Source organism: Hyla sarda, chromosome 8 (assembly GCF_029499605.1).
Source record: "Hyla sarda isolate aHylSar1 chromosome 8, aHylSar1.hap1, whole genome shotgun sequence".
Lineage (NCBI taxonomy): Eukaryota > Metazoa > Chordata > Amphibia > Anura > Hylidae > Hyla > Hyla sarda.
Window position 1 is genome coordinate 129,617,720 of NC_079196.1, and position 15,803 is coordinate 129,633,522.

Here is a 15,803-nt window from a genome sequence, read left to right on the forward strand (position 1 = left end):
AACTATCCGGCATAATTGCACGTTCTCTTTTAAGAAGGGCCAGCATTTAGTTGCAGATATATTGTGCATTTAATACAGTTACATGACTCATTTCTTTAGGATCTCATTTCAGAGCAATTGATTTGACCTGGTTATGTAGGTAATCTGACACGTTTCAGATAGCATACAATCTCAATATGGTATTTCACACTTACGTATTAAAAAAAAAAAAAGTGGTTTACAAAGACCTGTGACGTTTACAGGCACGATGATTTCACAAAGACCTATCATGTCTGCAGGCTCGCTGGTTCCGCGGGGACCTGTGACTGGTTCAGGCACGACGTTGTCACAAAGACCTGTTAGGTCTACAGGCATGATGGTTCACCTAAACACTGGTCACGTCTACAGGTACGTTGCTCTCGCAGGGAGCTGTCATCTGCAACGGGTCATCACTTCCAAGTCCAGTTGGGTCAGTACAGTGGCTAGTTAGGTATGTCTGTTGTTACAGTCTCAATCAGGTAAGGTGCCTTCGTGAACCTTGTCAGGTGACATGACCCACACGGTCTATCAGGTAATATGTATTTCTTGTCATTTACCTGTCAGTTTAGTTTTTGCCTCTTAAATAGCAGGGGATTTGTGCTTGTCAGACCTGCCATGAAGTTAGCCTTTCCGTGTCCATTTGAAGTAAGGTCACAAGTAGGGATGGTGATAGGTATAGTTCAGTTAGTATTTGGCAGGGAAGGTTATTCTCAGGTTGATTCTTTACAGATGGACGTTACTACCACGGTTTCAAAGGTATGGTTACCACCTCTAGTAGTCACTAGTTGGTCAGGGCTACTCTTTCAGCACACTAGGTATAGTCTACTTTGGGTATGTGAAGATTGATGCTGGATGTAGGATGTTTTATTTCAGGAATTGTATTTATCCTAGCATGATTGCTTTTTGCCCTCTATAGGCGTGCCCTCATTGCGCGGTTATGGCACAACTCAGACCGCTATGCTAGGGTAAGATCTTGTATAGATATGTAGGCAATCTTTCCTGTCACTAGTACACGTATGGAGCCCCGATCACAAGTATAAAGCCTGATGGGCTGTATTTGTGCGAGGGGCGTAAGTAATTATCGCTCCCTGCACTTCCAGGTGAGGCTTATTGGGAACAGGTGGGGCGTGTGTATATAACTCCCCCCTCTCCTACAGGGGCGGAGCACGTGTCGTTTTTGGAACCCTCCCAACCCTCCCTTATCTTATTCCTTCACTATAGTGCATGCCCTCTATAGGCGTGCCCTCATTGCGCGGTTATGGCACAACTCAGACCGCTATGCTAGGGTAAGATCTTGTATAGATATGTAGGCAATCTTTCCTGTCACTAGTACACGTATGGAGCCCCGATCACAAATGATATATAGAAGCAGGGGGCAAGATATATAGAAGCTGTGGGGAGCCAGACATATGCATTCTCCCCAACAATTATATATATCTTTCCCCACCGCAGCTCTTTTATTTGAGAACCCCACAGGGATCCCTGAATGGCTCTTCAGTACCGGCCATTTAAGGATCCTGGCAGGGAATTTGAAAATGAAAGTAAAACACATCGCTGGGAAGCGGAGCATGCATGCCTGCTTAATAACTTTTGATCGGATCGGGTCTCAGAAGTGAGACCCGATGCGATCAATCCCTCCGCCTCTGTACTACTACCCCCAACATGGAACAGACCCTGTTCCATGATGGGGATAGGATTTACTCGGTTTTCAGTAATTTCCCGACAGCTCAGAGTTTTTTCTTTTTTGTCGGGAACACGCCCCTTTTTGTGATAACCAGGCCCATTTTGACGGGTTTAAAAAACAATCGGAGTGATGATATCTTTTGTCGGGTTGTGCGATTAAATTTGTGTCGCATGGGCTATGTGACACAAATTTGGTTGCACAACCCGACAAAAAGAGTGGGGTTGACATTAGTAAATCAGGGCTATTGAGCTATATATATATCTCTAATCTCTAATCTCTATCTATCTCAATAGCCCTGATTTACTAATTTACTATATTTATTATTATATTATACGCTGCTGTTTTTATGTCAAGTGGTTTTATACAATTTTTTTGCTGCTATATTCGTTTGTTCATCCTGTTTGGAATGATTCTTAATTCCAATGATTATTAATTCTGTTATTTCATACGGTCGTCATTTCCGTTGCCAGTCATGTGCTTTACAATCTGTGCCTCTCCCCTATATAAACAGGCCTTTTTAGCTTTACCTGCATGCCTGATGAAAGGGCCATCCCGGCCCTGAAACACATTGTATGTACTAAATATATCTCTAAAAGTTCCTGGTTCCTACCTTGTTCCTCGGAGATTTGGCAGTGCGGGTGTACTTCCAAACCTTTCTATTGTGCTCTCTTCAGTCTCTAATATCCTGAGGACACCTAGAGAGACACGTCCGTCCCCAAATCCTTCTTGATTTTAATCCTGTCCAGATCTCCTTAATCCCTCTTTTAATATTGTTACAACAGTAATATCATTTAATATACCGTAATAACATCTTATTATTAATACCCTTTCCACTTCTGATGTTCCCAATAGAATATGTAGGGTCTATAATACACTATCTTAAACATATTATACCTATATTTTATTGTTGGCAAACACTTACTAATATTAACCCTCAGATCCTGTGTCAAACATGTAGGGGTTAATATGACAATATAAAAAGAATTTTTTTTGCAGTCATACATTTTATGTTATTTACTCTGTAAATAATGTATCTGCTTTTAAATCTAGTACTAGATTACACTTATTTTAGCCATAAACACTAGGCAGTGTGCAAATCTGGCCGGCACTTTTACACCATGCAGTCGGAGAACTGCACCCCCTGCTGTAGCGTCACAGCGGGGCGTAACCCAGTGACGTGGTGTGCCGGTGCATTGCCATAGAATGAGATTTGCCATAGAATGAGATTCTCCGCCTCCATGACATCCTATTGGCTCACACTTGTCACGTGACATATTTAACCGTCACGCATCGACGCGCACAGCAGTCTGTTTGGCTATCACAGGGATAGGATCTCCTCTAAAGTAAAAACAAAAGGAAAAAGGAGGATCTCCTCTCCCTGTGATAGCTGAAGCTGCACGGAGCTCTCATGGCCTCTGTGGCCCGACGTTTACTGTTTTATTGTCACCCGCCAGTGCGCTCGATCGCCAGCGCTATTGGGATGCCTATGCCCGATAGAGCTGTCATCTGCTTGCCTCCCCGCCCACTGCTCTACTCCCCGTCCCCTGTTAACTCTCAGGGAACGGGGAACAGAAAGTAGAGCAGCCGGTGCAGCTAAAGTAGTACTGCGCATGCGCAGTACTACGCAAATTGCGTAGGTAGGTAGATTAGTGTAGGTTGTGATTTAGCATAGTTTAGGCACCACAACTCCCAGCATGCCCAGACAGCTATAGGTTGCCCAGGCATGCTGGGAGTTGTAGTTTAGCTTAGATTAGACAGCAAAAGGACTACAACTCCCAGCATGCCCAGACAGCTTAAGGCTGCCCGGGTATGCTGAGAGTTGTAGTGCAGTGAAGGGACCACAACTCCCAGCATGCCCAGACAGCTGAAAGCTTGAAAGCTGCCCGGGCATGCTGGGAGTTGTAGTGCAGTGAAGTCACCACAACTCCCAGCATGCCCAGACAGCTAAAGGCTGCCCAGGCATGCTGGGAGTTGTAGTTTAGCTTAGATTAGACAGCAAAGGGACCACAACTCCCAGCATGCCACACAGCTGTAGGCTGCCTGGGCATGCTGAGAGTTGTAGTGAAGTGAAGTCACCACAACTCCCAGCATGCCCAGACAGCTAAAGGCTGCCCAGGCATGCTGGGAGTTGTAGTTTAGCTTAGATTAGACAGCAAAGGGACCACAACTCCCAGCATGCCACACAGCTGTAGGCTGCCTGGGCATGCTGAGAGTTGTAGTGAAGTGAAGTCACCACAACTCCCAGCATGACCAGACAGCTAAAGGCTGCCCAGGCATGCTGGGAGTTGTAGTTTTACACAGGTATAAAGTGGTTAGCGTAGTGTTAGCTCGATTTTAGCGTAGTTAGCGTAGAGTTAGCTCAATTTTAGCATAGCTTTAGTTTAGTGTTAGCGTAGTTTTACAGTTTTTAGCGTTGTAGCGTATTTAGCATAGCGTAGTATTAGCGCAGTTGTAGCGTATTTAGCATAGCGTAGTGTTAGCGCAGTTGTAGCGTAGCTTAGTGCTAGTGTACTTTTAGTGTATTTAGTGTAGTGTAGTGTTTGCGCAGTTTTAGCGCAGAGTAGCTTAGTGTTAGCAAAGTTTTAGTGTATTTAACGTAGAGTAGTGTAGTGTTAGCACAGTTTTAGCATATTTAGCATAGCGTATTGTTAGCGTAGTCTCGGAGTAGTTAGCATAGTGTTAGTCCAGTTCTAGCATAGTTGGCGTAGTTGTACACGGGTGTAGTGTAGCTAACTCAGTTTTACAGGCAGATAAAGTGTAGTTTAGAGAGTTTAGCGTGGGGTGTAGCTTAGCTTAGTCATAAAGTGAAGGGGCTACAACTCCCAGCATGCCCAGAGAGCCAAAGGCCGTCTGGGCAGGATGGAAGTTGTAGTTTTGCAAAAGTAGCAGAGGCAGTTGCGCTCTGCCAAGTTAATGCAGTATACAGCCATCTGTATAGATGGCTGGATACGGTGATCAGAAGGCCACTTACCCACCTCCGTTCCTGCTCCGTCACTGGATGTGTAGCAATGCAGGAAGATGACGGAGCTGGAACAGGGGGTGGTAAGTTAGGCTCTCCAGGTACTAACCCATTTTTTCTGTTTTTCTTCTCGTTTCAGATACGTGAATGCGGAGGACTACATCGGAATCGGTGGACTACGACAATGACCTGCAGTTTTTTCTTTTCTTTTAATAAAATGGTTAACTAGGGCTGTGGGGGAGTGTTTTTCCTAATAAAAATGTTTTAACTTGTGTGTGCTTTTTTTCTTTATTACTTTACAGGCTTAGTAGTGAAAGCCGTTGTGTAGAAGGAGTCCATTACTAAGTCGGGGCTTAGCGTTAGCCCCAAAAACAGCTAGCGCTAACCATCAATTATTACCCTGGTACCCAATGCCACAGGGGTACTGGGAAGAGCCAATACCAACAGGCTTAGAGCACAAAATATGGCGCTCTTGGGCCTAGGCGGTAACAGGCTGGCATTATTTAGGCTGGGGAGGACCAGTAACGATGGTCCTCGCCCACCCTGGTAACGTTAGGCTGTTGCTGTTTGGTTGGTATTTGGCTGAAAATGAAAAGACGGGGAACCACACGTTTTTTTTTTTTCAATGTTTAAAAAAAAAAAAAAAAAAAAGTGTGTGGTTCCCCGTCTTTTCATTTTCAGCCAAATACCAACCAAACAGCAACAGCCTGATGTTACCAGGGTGGGCGAGGACCATCGTTACTGGCCCTCCCCAGCCTGTTACCGCCTAGGCCATATTTTGCGCTCTAGGCCTGTTGGTATCGGCTCTTCCCGGTACCTCTGTGGCGGTGGGCACCGGGGTTATAATTGGGGGTTAGCGCTAGCTGTTTTTGGGGCTAACGCAAAGCCCCGACTTAGTAATGGACTCTGTCTACACAACGGCTTCCACTACTAAGCCTGTAAAGTAATAATATAGAAAAAAAGCACACACAAGTTAAAACATTTTTATTAGGAAAAACACTCCCCCACAGCTCTCGTTAACCATTTTATTAAAAGAAAAGAAAAAACTGCAGGTCATTGTCGTAGTCCACCGATTCCGATGTAGTCCTCCGCATTCACATATCTGAAACGAGAAGAAAAACACAAAAAAATGGGTTAGTACCTGGAGAGCCTAACTTACCACCCCCATTCCAGCTCCGTCATCTTCCTGCATTGCTACAAGTCCAGTGACGGAGCAGGAAAGGAGTTGAGTAAGTGGCCTTCTGATCACCGTATCCAGCCATCTATACAGATGGCTGTATACTGCATTAACGTAGCAGAGCGCAACTGCCTCTGCTACTTTGGCAAAACTACAACTTCCATCCTGCCCGGACGGCCTTTGGCTCTCTGGGCATGCTGGGAGTTGTAGCCCCTTCTCTTTATGACTAAGCTAAGCTACACCCCACGCTAAACTCTCTAAACTACAGTTTATCTGCCTGTAAAACTGAGTTAGCTACACTACACCCGTGTACAACGACGCCAACTATGCTAGAACTGGACTAACACTACGCTAACTACTCAGAGACTACACTGCGCTCACTACTCTAAGACTGCGCTAACAATACACTACGCTAAATACGCTAAAACTGTGCTAACACTACACTACACTAAATACATTAAAACTGCACTAAAACTAAGCTACGCTATAACTGAGCTAACACAACACTACTCTACGCTAAATACACTAAAACTGCGCTAACACTAAGCTATGCTAAATACACTAAAACTGCGCTAACACTAAGCTACGCTAAATACACTAAAACTACGCTAACATTACACTACTCTAAATACGCTAAAAGTACGCTAGCACTAAGCTACGCTACAACTGCACTAACAATACGTTATGCAAAATACGCTACAACTGCGCTAACACTATGCTACGCTAAAAACTGTAAAACTGCGCTAACACTAAACTAAAGCTACGCTAAAATTGAGCTAACGCTACGCTAAGTATGCTAACATCGCGCTAACACTACGCTAACTTCTTTATACCTGTTTATAACTACAGCTCCCAGCATGCCTGGGCAGCCTTTAGCTGTCTGGGCATGCTGGGAGTTGTGGTCCCTTCACTGCACTACAACTCTCAGCATACCCGGGCAGCCTTAAGCTGTCTGGGCATGCTGGGAGTTGTAGTCCCTTTGCTGTCTAATCTAAGCTAAATTACAACTCCCAGATTGCCTGGGCAGCCTTTAGCTGTCCGGGCATGCTGGGAGTTGTAGTCCTTTTGCTGTCTAATCTAAGCTAAACTAACACTCCCAGCATGCCTGGGCAGCCTTTAGCTGTCCGGGCATGCTGGGAGTTGTAGTTCTTTTGCTGTCTAATCTAAGCTAAACTACAACTCCCAGCATGCCAGGGCAGCCTTTAGCTGTCTGGGCATGCTGGGAGTTGTGGTGCCTAAACTATGCTAAATTACAACCTACACTAATCTACCTACCTACGCTATTTGCGTAGTGCTGCGCATGCGCTGTACTACTTTAGCTGCGCTCGCTGCTCTACTTTCTGTTCCCCGTTCCCTGAGAATTAGCAGGGGACAGGGAGCATTGCCATAGAATGAGATGAGCTCCGTGCAGCTTCAGCTATAGAGTAACAGAGTAAAAATGTATGGCTGACTAAATCCGATGCTCTACTTTCTGTTCCCCTCTCGCTGAGCGTTAACGGGGGACGGGGAGTAGAGCTGCGGGCTGGGCACGCTGACAGCTCTATCGGGCATGGGGATCCCGATAGCGCTGTAGATGTATAATAGAGTAAAAATGTATGGCTGATTAAAGGTATGCGCTTCTGTGAGCCGATTGGGCCACAGAGCCCATGTGAGCTCCGTGCAGCTTCAGCTATCACAGGGAGAGGAGATCCTCTCCCTGTGATAGCCAAACTGTGACTGCCGTGCGCGTCGATGCGTGACGGTTAAATATGTCACGTGACAAGTGTGAGCCAATAGGATGTCATGCAGGCGGAGCATCTCATTCTATGGCAATGCACCGGCGGCAGGATATGATGTCAGACGCCGGTGCAGTGCCGTAGAATTAAATTTGCCATGGAATTAAATGCTCCGCCTCCATCACATCTCATTGGCTCACACTTGTCACGTGACATATTTAAGCGTCACGCATCGACGCGCATGGCAGTCTCAGTATGGCTATCACAGGGAGAGGATCTCCTCTCCCTGAGATAGCTGAAGCTGCACGGAGCTCACATGGGCTCTGTGGCCCAATCGGCCCACAGAAGCGCATACATTTAGTCAGCCATACATTTTTACTCTATTATACATCTACAGCGCTATCGGGATCCCCATGCCCGATAGAATTGTCAGCGTGCCCAGCCCGCAGCTCTACTCCCCGTCCTCCGTTAACACTCAGCGAGCGGGGAACAGAAAGTAGAGCATCGGATTTAGTCAGCCATACATTTTTACTCTATTATACATCTACAGCGCTATTGGGATCCCCATGCCCGATAGAGCTGTCAGCGTGCTCACGCCCGCAACTCTACTCCCCGTCCCCCGTTAACGCTCAGCGAGCGGGGAACAGAAAGTAGAGCATCGGGCGCAGGTAAAGTAGTACTGCGCAGGCGCAGCACTACGCAAATAGCGTAGGGCTAAAGTTAGTACTGCGCAGGCGCAGCACTACGTAAATGGCGTAGGAAAGTAGGTAGGTAGCGTAGCCGTAGATTAATGTAGGTTGTAAGTTAGTATAGTTTAGTATTAATAGTGAAAGGAAGTTAGGCACCACAACTCCCAGCATGCCCAGACAGCTAAACGCTACCCAGGCATGCTGGGAGTTGTAGTTTAGCTCATAGTGCAGCGAAGGCACCACAACTCCCAGTATGCCCAGACAGCTAAAGGCTACCCAGGCATGCCAGGAGTTGTAGTTTTCCACAGTATAAAGTAGTTAGTGTAGTGTTAGCTCAATGTTAGCGCTCAATTTTACCGTTTTTAGCGTAGTTTTAGCGCTGTTGTAGCGTATTTATCATAGCGTAGTGTTAGCGCAGTTTTAGTGTAGCGTAGTTTTAGCGTAGTGCAGTGTTAGCGCAGTTGTACAGTTTTTAGCGTAGCATAGTGTTAGCGCTGTTGTAGCGTATTTAGCATAGCGTAGTTACATAGTTACATAGTTAGTACGGTCGAAAAAAGACATATGTCCATCAAGTTCAACCAGGGAATTAAGGGGTAGGGGTGTGGCGCGATATTGGGGAAGGGATGAGATTTTATATTTCTTCATAAGCATTAATGTTATTTTGTTCCAGGAATGTATCTAATCCTGTTTTAAAGCTGTTAATTGTTCCTGCTGTGACCAGTTCCTGAGGTAGACCGTTCCATAAATTCACAGTCCTCACGGTAAAGAAGGCGTGTCGCCCCTTGAGACTAAACTTTTTCTTCTCCAGACGGAGGGAGTGCCCCCTCGTCCTTTGGGGGGGGTTTAACCTGGAACAGTTTTTCTCCATATTTTTTGTATGGGCCATTAATATACTTATATACGTTTATCATATCCCCCCTTAAACGTCTCTTCTCAAGACTAAACAATTGTAACTCCTTTAATCGCTCCTCATAGCTAAGATGTTCCATGCCCCATATTAGTTTAGTCGCGCGTCTCTGCACCCTTTCCAACTCCGCAGTGTCCCTCTTATGGACAGGTGCCCAAAACTGAACAGCATATTCCAGGTAAGGCCGTACCAATGATTTATAAAGGGGGAGTATTATGTCCCTGTCCCTTGAGTCCATGCCTCTTTTGATACATGACAATATCCTGCCGGCTTTGGAAGCAGCAGCCTGACATTGCATGCTATTCTGTAGTCTGTGATCTACAAGTACACCCAGATCCTTCTCTACCAGTGACTCTGCCAGTTTAATCCCCCCTAAGACATACGATGCATGCAGGTTATTAGTACCCAGATGCATAACTTTACATTTATCCACATTGAACCTCATTTGCCAAGTGGATGCCCAGACACTTAGTCTATCCAAGTCATCTTGTAACTTATGCACATCCTCTATAGACTGTACTGTACTACAAAGCTTGGTGTCATCTGCAAAGATAGAAACAGAGCTGTTAATACCATCCTCTATATCATTGATAAATAAATTAAACAACAGCGGTCCCAGTACTGAACCTTGGGGTACACCACTAATAACCGGGGACCAATCAGAGTACAAATCATTGACCACCCCTCTCTGGGTACGATCCATGAGCCAGTGTTCAATCCAGTTGCAAACTAAAATTTCCAAACCCAAAGACCTTAACTTACCTGTCAGACGTCTGAGGGACAGTATCAAACGCTTTAGCAAAATTCAGAAACACTATATCCACAGCCATTCCTCTGTCAAGGCTTCTACTCACCTCTTCATAAAAGCAAATTAGATTGGTTTGACAACTTCTATCCTTAGTAAACCCATGCTGGCTATCACTTATAATACAATTATCCCCTATGTATTCCTGTATGTAATCCCTTATAAGTCCTTCAAACAATTTACCCACAATGCACGTTAAACTTACCGGTCTATAGTTTCCTGGGGAAGACCTAGAGCCCTTTTTGAAGATTGGCACCACATTCGCCTTGCGCCAGTCCCTTGGCACAATACCAGACACCAGAGAATCTCTAAATATCATGAACAGGGGTACAGATATTACTGAACTTACCTCTCTAAGAACTCTTGGGTGTAGTCCATCCGGTCCTGGGGATTTGCTTACATTTATATCACTTAACTTACCTTGTACCATCTCTACATTAAGCCAGTTCAGTACATTACATGATGTGTTACCAGCACTGACCTGGCCAATGTCAGCTCCTTCTTCCATAGTGTATACAGAACTAAAGAACCCATTCAGTAGCTCCGCCTTCTCTTGATCACCTGTGACAACCTCCCCATTATCATTATTAAGGGGTCCTACATGCTCTGTCCTTGGTTTTTTGCATTTATATATCTAAAAAAATATTTAGGATTAGTTTTGCTTTCTTTGGCCACCTGTCTCTCATTTAGAATTTTTGCTGTTTTTATTACATTTTTACAGATTTTATTAAGCTCCTTGTACTGTTTAACTGTTATAGCTGACCCATCAGATTTGTATTTTTTGAAGGCTATTTTTTTGTTTATTGCTCTTTTAACATCATGTGTCAGCCATGTAGGATTTAGTTTTAATCGTTTATATTTGTTCCCCTTTGGTATATATTTAGCTGTATAGTTATTTAGAGTTGATTTAAAGATGTCCCATTTACCTTCTGTATCAGTATTTGACAACACCTCCCCCCAGTCTATGTCCTGTAGTGCAGCCCTCAGGCCAGGGAAATTTGCCTTTTTAAAGTTATATGTTTTTGCCTTCCCCGCCTGTCTTTGTTTTCTACATTTTAAGTCAAAAGTAACTATATTGTGTAAAATATGTGTAGCTCACTTAGGATAAAAGAAATAATGTGCTTTAGGTTAAAGGTGTTGCCTTCACCCAAAAGGCCTAATGTAATATGTAGAAATTATAAATATAAAATATTTATGTGAACCAGTCCTCAAAAGCACAGGGGAGAGAAAAAGGAAAAGACTAGTGGAGATGGGATCCAAGAAATGGTCTTTATTTTATAAAAAGGATATATATGACCAATCGCCTAGCAGGGCCCTTACTAAAGGCGAATGGAATATACTGGGTAAAAAATAGATATCATAAAAAATACAGAATATAGTAGGATTAAAATGAAATAAATATGATGGGTAAGTAGCACCAAAGAAAATTCATTAATTAAATATCTGCTGCATATATCAGGAGAAAACGTTCTCAGTCCATGTAATTCATAGGGATATTTCAATGAAAAATCCACAAGAAATGTCCAGAATGAAAAGTCACAATTAGTTTGGGTGTGTCCGGAGTTACGGTATATATGGTAGTGAGTGTAGCGACAATGGCTACAATAGGAAATTCATGGACAGGTAATGCAGACAATGTGGCAAACACTGTCAGCGATGAGGATGTCAAGTCTCTGTGCACAGCACCACTCACCCTCCTTTGTAGTCCTCAGGTCCGGGCTGGCACGGCTGAGTCCGGCACTCTGCATTGATATCCAGAGTGCCGGACTCGGCCGTGCCAGCCCGGACCTGAGGACTACAAAGGAGGGTGAGTGGTGCTGTGCACCGAGACTTGACATATATTCGAATTGCGAATATTCGCGAGCAACACTAGTTCACACTGACTTTCATACCACTTCTTACATACAGACAGACTCCACCACCTTTTCCGTTCATTCTATCCTTGCAAAACAATGTAAACCCCTGCAGATTGACAGCCCAGTCATGCGAGGAGTCCAGCCATGTCTCAGTGACCCCAACTATATCAATATGTTCCTCCAGTATCAAGGCCTCAAGCTCCCCCATTTTATTTGCTAGGCTTCTGGCATTTGTGAACATACACTTTACATTTCCATCCTTTATGTTATTGGGGTTAATGGGATTCAAGGGTGTAAGTTTTATTTTCCTATGAAGCTTATTCCTATTAACTATTCTAACCCCTCCCTCCGCTCCACCCCCAGGTACATTTATAATTCCCACCTCTCTATCTACACTATCTTCCCCCTCTTTGCTGTAGGTTCCCTCCCCCCCAAGTCCCTAGTTTAAACACTCCTCCACCCTTCTAGCCATCTTCTCCCCAAGCAAAGCTGCACCCTCCCCATTGAGGTGCAGCCCGTCCCTACGGTAGAGCCGGTAACCGACAGCGAAGTCAGCCCAGTTCTCCATGAACCCAAACCCTTCCTTCCTACACCAGCTTCTGAGCCACTTGTTTACCTCCCTGATCTCCCGCTGCCTCTCTGGTGCGGCTCGTGGTAGTGGTAGTATTTCAGAAAAGACTACCTTGGAGGTCCTTGCCTTAAGCTTGCGGCCTAAGTCCCTGAAATCATTTTTAAGGACACTCCACCTACCTCTTACTTTGTCATTGGTGCCAATATGTACCATGACTGCTGGGTCCTCTCCAGCCCCGCCCAACAACCTGTCAACCCGATCCGCGATGTGCCGAACTCGTGCGCCAGGCAGACAACACACTGTTCGGCGATCCCGGTCTTTGTGACAGATTGCCCTGTCTGTCCCCCTAATAATTGAGTCCCCCACCACTAGTACCTGTCTGGCCTGCCCTGTACTCCTCCCTCCCTCCTTACTGGAGCAGACACCCCCCTGGCGGTCAGAGGCGGTATCCTGCTGCAGTTCTGCTAGCTCTGTAATGGCATCCCCCTCATCTGCCAAGCGGGCAAACTTGTTGGGGTGTGCCAGTTCAGGACTAGCCTCCCTGACACTTTTTCCCCTACCCCTCTTTCTAACTGTAACCCAGCTAACTGCCTGACTTTCCTGCAACTCCGTCCCACTGTCCTCCCCCACCTCTATTCCCGAGAGTGCCTGCTCAGTGAGCAGGAGACTCCTCTCCATGTTGTTAATGCTTCTCATTGTTGCCAGTCGCCCCTCTAGATGCAGGATCTGGGCTTCCAAACGGACAACTAGCACACATCTCGAACAACGATATGCACCCTCAAACTGTTGTTCAAGGATTGCATACATTGAACAGGATGTAGTGTTATCACAGTTTAAGCATAGCTTAGTGCTAGCGTATTTAGCGTAGTGTAGTGTTAGCGTAGTGTAGTGTTAGCGTAGTGTAGTGTTAGCGTAGTTTTAGCGTATTTAGTGTAGTGTTAACGCAGTTTTACAGTTCTTAGCGTAGCTTAGTGGTAGCACAGTTTTACAGTTCTCAGCGTAGTTGTAGCGTATTAAGCATAGTGTAGTATTAGCGCAGTTTTAGCTTATTTACTGTAGCTTAGTGTTAGCGCAGTTTTAGCCAAGTGTATTCTTAGCGTATTGTTAGAGTAGTAGGTGCAGCGTAGTTTTAGCGTATTTAGTGTAGCTTAGTGTTAGCGCAGTTTAAGCGTATTTAGTGAAGCATATTGTTAGTGTAGTTTTCTAGTAGTTAGCGCAGAGTAGTCTTAGTGTAGTTAGCATAGTGTAGTGTTAGTCCAGTTCTAGCATAGTTAGTGTAGTTGTACACGGGTGTAGTGTAGCTAACTTAGTTATACAGGCAGATAAAGCGTAGTTTAGAGAGTTTAGCGTGGGGTGTAGCTTAGCTTAGTCATAAAGTGAAGGGGCTACAACTCCCAGCATGCCCAGACAGCCAAAGGCTGTCCGTGCAGGGTGGAAGTTGTAGTTTAGCAAAAGTAGCAGAGGCAGTTGCGCTCTGCTACATTAATGCAGTGTACAGCCTTCTGTATAGATGGCTGGATATGGTGATCACAAGGCCACTTACCCACCTCCGTTCCTGCTCCATCACTGGACTCCAGGCACTAACACATTTTTTTTGTTGTTTTTCTTCTCGTTTCAGATACGTGAATGCGGAGGAGGATTACATCGGATTCGGTGGACTACGAAGATGACCTGTATTATTTTCTTTTATTTTAATAAAATGGGTAACGCGGGCTGGGGGGGGGGGGGGGGGGGGTGTTTTTCCTAATAAAAATGGTTTAACTTGTTTGTGCATTTTTTGTTTGTTATTTCTTTACAGGCTTAGTAGTGGAAGCCGTCTTGTAGACGGAGTCCATTACTAAGTCAGGGCTGAGCGTTAGCCCCAAAAACAGCTATCGCTAACCCCCAATTATTACCCTGGTACCCAGCTCCACAGGGGTACTGGGAAGAGCCGATACCAACAGGCCCAGAGCACCAAATATGGTGCTCTTCGGCCTAGGCAGTAACAGTCTGGCGTTATTTAGGCGGGGGAGGGCCAGTAACAATGGTCCTCTCCCACCCTGTTAATATCAAGCTGTTGCTGTATGGTTGGTATCTGTCAGAAAATCAAAAGACAGGAAACCACACAGGTATTTTTGTTTTTTTTTAGTTAAACATTAACATCATGTGCTTGCGGGTCACACTAACATGACCTGAAGCTTAATCGGGGATGGGGCGGGGATTATAGATGACACGCCTGCGGCTCACATTGACCCAATGCGCTGGTTAATGTGATCCGCGGGCTTGCCTTAGATTGTGATTTGCCTTATAGCAGTGCTTCTCAAATAGTGGGGCGCGAGGCTCCGTAAAGGGGGGCCCCGACTCACTCACAAGCGGCGTCCCACTAGGGTGACCACGTGTCCCAGATCGCCCGGGACAGTCCCGCATTTGGAGAGTCTGTCCCGGTCACCCTCATTGATCCGCCGTGAGCTGGTCACCCGTGAGCCGCCGACCGCAGCTGTGCTGTGAGGCACAGTACAGCAGCGGATGGCGGCTCCAGGGGGGGGGTGGGGGGTAGGGCAATTGCCCCACCCCCTGATATTGTTGCCTCCTCCTTCTGTACTTAGTGTACTATAGCATGCTCCCCCCTCCCCTTTCTCACACCCGTCACCTTTCTATTACAAGCCACGGCTGCTCCATTCCTGCAGTCAGTGAGAGCCCCCCTGTCATGTGCCCATATAATGCACATATAATGCCCCACTGACATTTGCCGCTTATTTATAATACCCAAAGTCATGTGCCCATCACTTATAATACCCCCTGTCCTTTGCTCCTCACATATAATGCCCCCCTGACATGTGCCCCCCACATATAATGCCCCCCTGACATGTGCCCCCCACATATAATGCCCCCCTGACATGTGCCCCCCACATATAATGCCCCCTGACATGTGCCCCTCACATATAATGCCCCATGTCATGTGCCCCTCATATATAATGCCCCATGTCCTGTGCCCCTCACATATAATACCCCCTGTCCTGCCCCCTTAGGGGGCATTATATGTGAGGGACACAGGGCATTATATGTGAGGGGCAAAGGACAGGGGGCATTATAAGTCAGGGGCATATGTCAGGGGGGGGGGGTTCCTGTGCCTCCACATATAGTGCCCAATGCCAGTCTCAAGTATAAGTTTGACGAAATGCACCTGTGAAAGTAAGTGTCCCTGATTGTCAGTTAGGAAATGTGGTCACCCTACGTCCCACACGGCGTAGGTTGCCTAGCAACTCTACGGCTGGATCTTACTTACTGCCCTGGGTTGTCAGTGTGGCTGCCTGGGAGAGGCGCTTTGAACTCCGGTGTGTCGCGCTGCTACGTTCAGACGTGAGGTCACGTCACCGGGGTGATGTGACCTCATGTCTAAGCGCAGCAGCCCACCATGTCGGAGTTCACTGTTCCACCGAGCA

General features: G+C 45.9%; 1 protein-coding gene across 1 annotated transcript in view; it reads left to right on the top strand.

Moving 5' to 3' along the window:
• The window catches only part of ORMDL1 (ORMDL sphingolipid biosynthesis regulator 1), a 410,807-nt gene extending 396,708 nt beyond the window's left edge, over window positions 1–14,099 (top strand). Inside the window, exon 4 of the mRNA XM_056533923.1 lies at window positions 14,000–14,099. Coding sequence (XP_056389898.1) covers window positions 14,000–14,051 — 52 coding nt within the window. The 3' untranslated portion in view covers window positions 14,052–14,099. The remainder of the gene's footprint in view (window positions 1–13,999) is intronic.
• The last annotated feature ends 1,704 nt before the right edge of the window (window positions 14,100–15,803 follow it).